Below are 1,708 nucleotides of genomic sequence, written 5' to 3'. Positions count from 1 at the left end.
AACGAATAGTGGGATTGACCGTCACATTATAACGCCCCCACGGCTGAAAGGGCGAGCATGTTTGGTGTAACGGGGAACAACCAATGAAAAATAATTATCATTTATTCGAAAAGGAATTCGAGCAAAAAAACCTGGTTTGATTTCAGGATCCAGAATTTCAATTCTTTTCTCCCAAATTATCTCTCAGAGCTTATTAGAAATGTACATGGTGCCACTTTTCTGTGTAGAACTTATTTATAACATAAAGTTTGGCAACAATTTCTTATTGCACACATGCCTAACAAGAATACGATTCTGAATATCGGCTGTTGTTGTTTTTTTCACACTTAGATCTTTCTTTCTCTAATTTAGAAGATGACAAAAATTATCCCTAGCTTTCACACCATGTTGTTTTTTATGAGAAAATAATGGATCAAATCCTCGTATATTTAAACAAACGGTTCGATCACGAGTACACAACTGAACCTCAGATTTGATCATTTTAGGTCAATAGTCTTACCGCTGTCCCAGAAAATGAGTTATAGATTATTATATCAAAATATAAATTTACATTACCGTATATATATGTGTGTGTGTAAATGTAAGGATATATTTACGCCACGATAACTGATTAATAGGGCAAGAACCTTAAAATACTTATACTAATGCGTTAAAACGTATTACACTAATTTATTATATTATGATCGCAGAAGTTAGATACGATAAGTGTGAGTAAAAACATTATTTAAATCATTTAAAATACCTTTGAGTTTTTTCGACAACCTTCCTAATTCATTATAAACTGCACATGATTTAATGTTATATATGCAGAAACATATGTATTTGTTAATGACTTTACTCACATTAACATACCTCATCTCACCTATAGCAATAAACTGCCGATACTTCTATCAACACTTATCTATGAAATATCTATTATTTCCATCTCTGTAAAGATTTTTTGTAGATGTTTTAGTGTCAAATAAAATGATTTCATTGATTTTATAACTCATATTACTGAATTTCTTGAAATTTACACGACTGTATGCAGAGGTTCTATGAGTTTTTCCAATAAATTTAAATAAAACAGTTGTTTGTTTGTTTGTTTGGAATTAAGCACAAAGCTACACAATGGGCCATCTGTGCTCTGCCCACCACGGGTATCGAAACTCGGTTTCTAGCCTAGTAAGTCCGCAGACATGCCGCTGTGCCACTGGCGGGCAAAACAGTTGTCATCAGTGATGGGCTAGAAATCAAATCAGTAAAGGTGATTTATTTACATAAGAAACGGTTAAATTTTATACCAGTGATAAAAGTTTATTAAACCGAAAAGCATAACTGATGTTAACTTTCAGAATTACATATCTTCTTACTTTATATACAAAAGTTCCACCCCCACCACCGCCACCACCACCACGCTGGTTCGAGTTATAAAGTTTGTTCCACAACTTTCTTATGCTCCTTTTCTCTGGTCTAGAATAACACCTTCTCTTGAGCTAGTCACAAGTAAAAAAAATGTATAACGTTACTTACTCACATATTGACCGTTTCGTATGTTTTAGTTTGACGTAAAATACTAAGCTTTTAGTTACACCTGATGAATTGAAGTAATCTTCAGTTTTTCACGTCAGAAAGTGATAAATATATACACCTGGAAAAAAGTTAAGCAGCCCCAAATATTTTTCAGGATTGCTTATTGAAAATAAGGTTTAATTTTCATGATGTTGAG

The 1,708-nt window shown here is 33.0% G+C and overlaps 1 protein-coding gene across 1 annotated transcript in view; it reads right to left on the bottom strand.

Annotated features, from left to right (window-relative positions):
- The window catches only part of LOC106461670 (ALK tyrosine kinase receptor-like), a 92,076-nt gene that overhangs the window by 45,391 nt on the left and 44,977 nt on the right, over nt 1–1,708 (bottom strand). Inside the window, exon 14 of the mRNA XM_022388930.1 lies at nt 1,353–1,475. Coding sequence (XP_022244638.1) covers nt 1,353–1,475 — 123 coding nt within the window. The remainder of the gene's footprint in view (nt 1–1,352; nt 1,476–1,708) is intronic.

This window comes from Limulus polyphemus, unplaced genomic scaffold (genome assembly GCF_000517525.1).
Source record: "Limulus polyphemus unplaced genomic scaffold, Limulus_polyphemus-2.1.2 Scaffold40, whole genome shotgun sequence".
NCBI classification, from domain to species: domain Eukaryota; kingdom Metazoa; phylum Arthropoda; class Merostomata; order Xiphosura; family Limulidae; genus Limulus; species Limulus polyphemus.
Note: the sequence above shows the minus strand (reverse complement) of the source record. Positions and strands in the feature narration are given on the sequence as shown.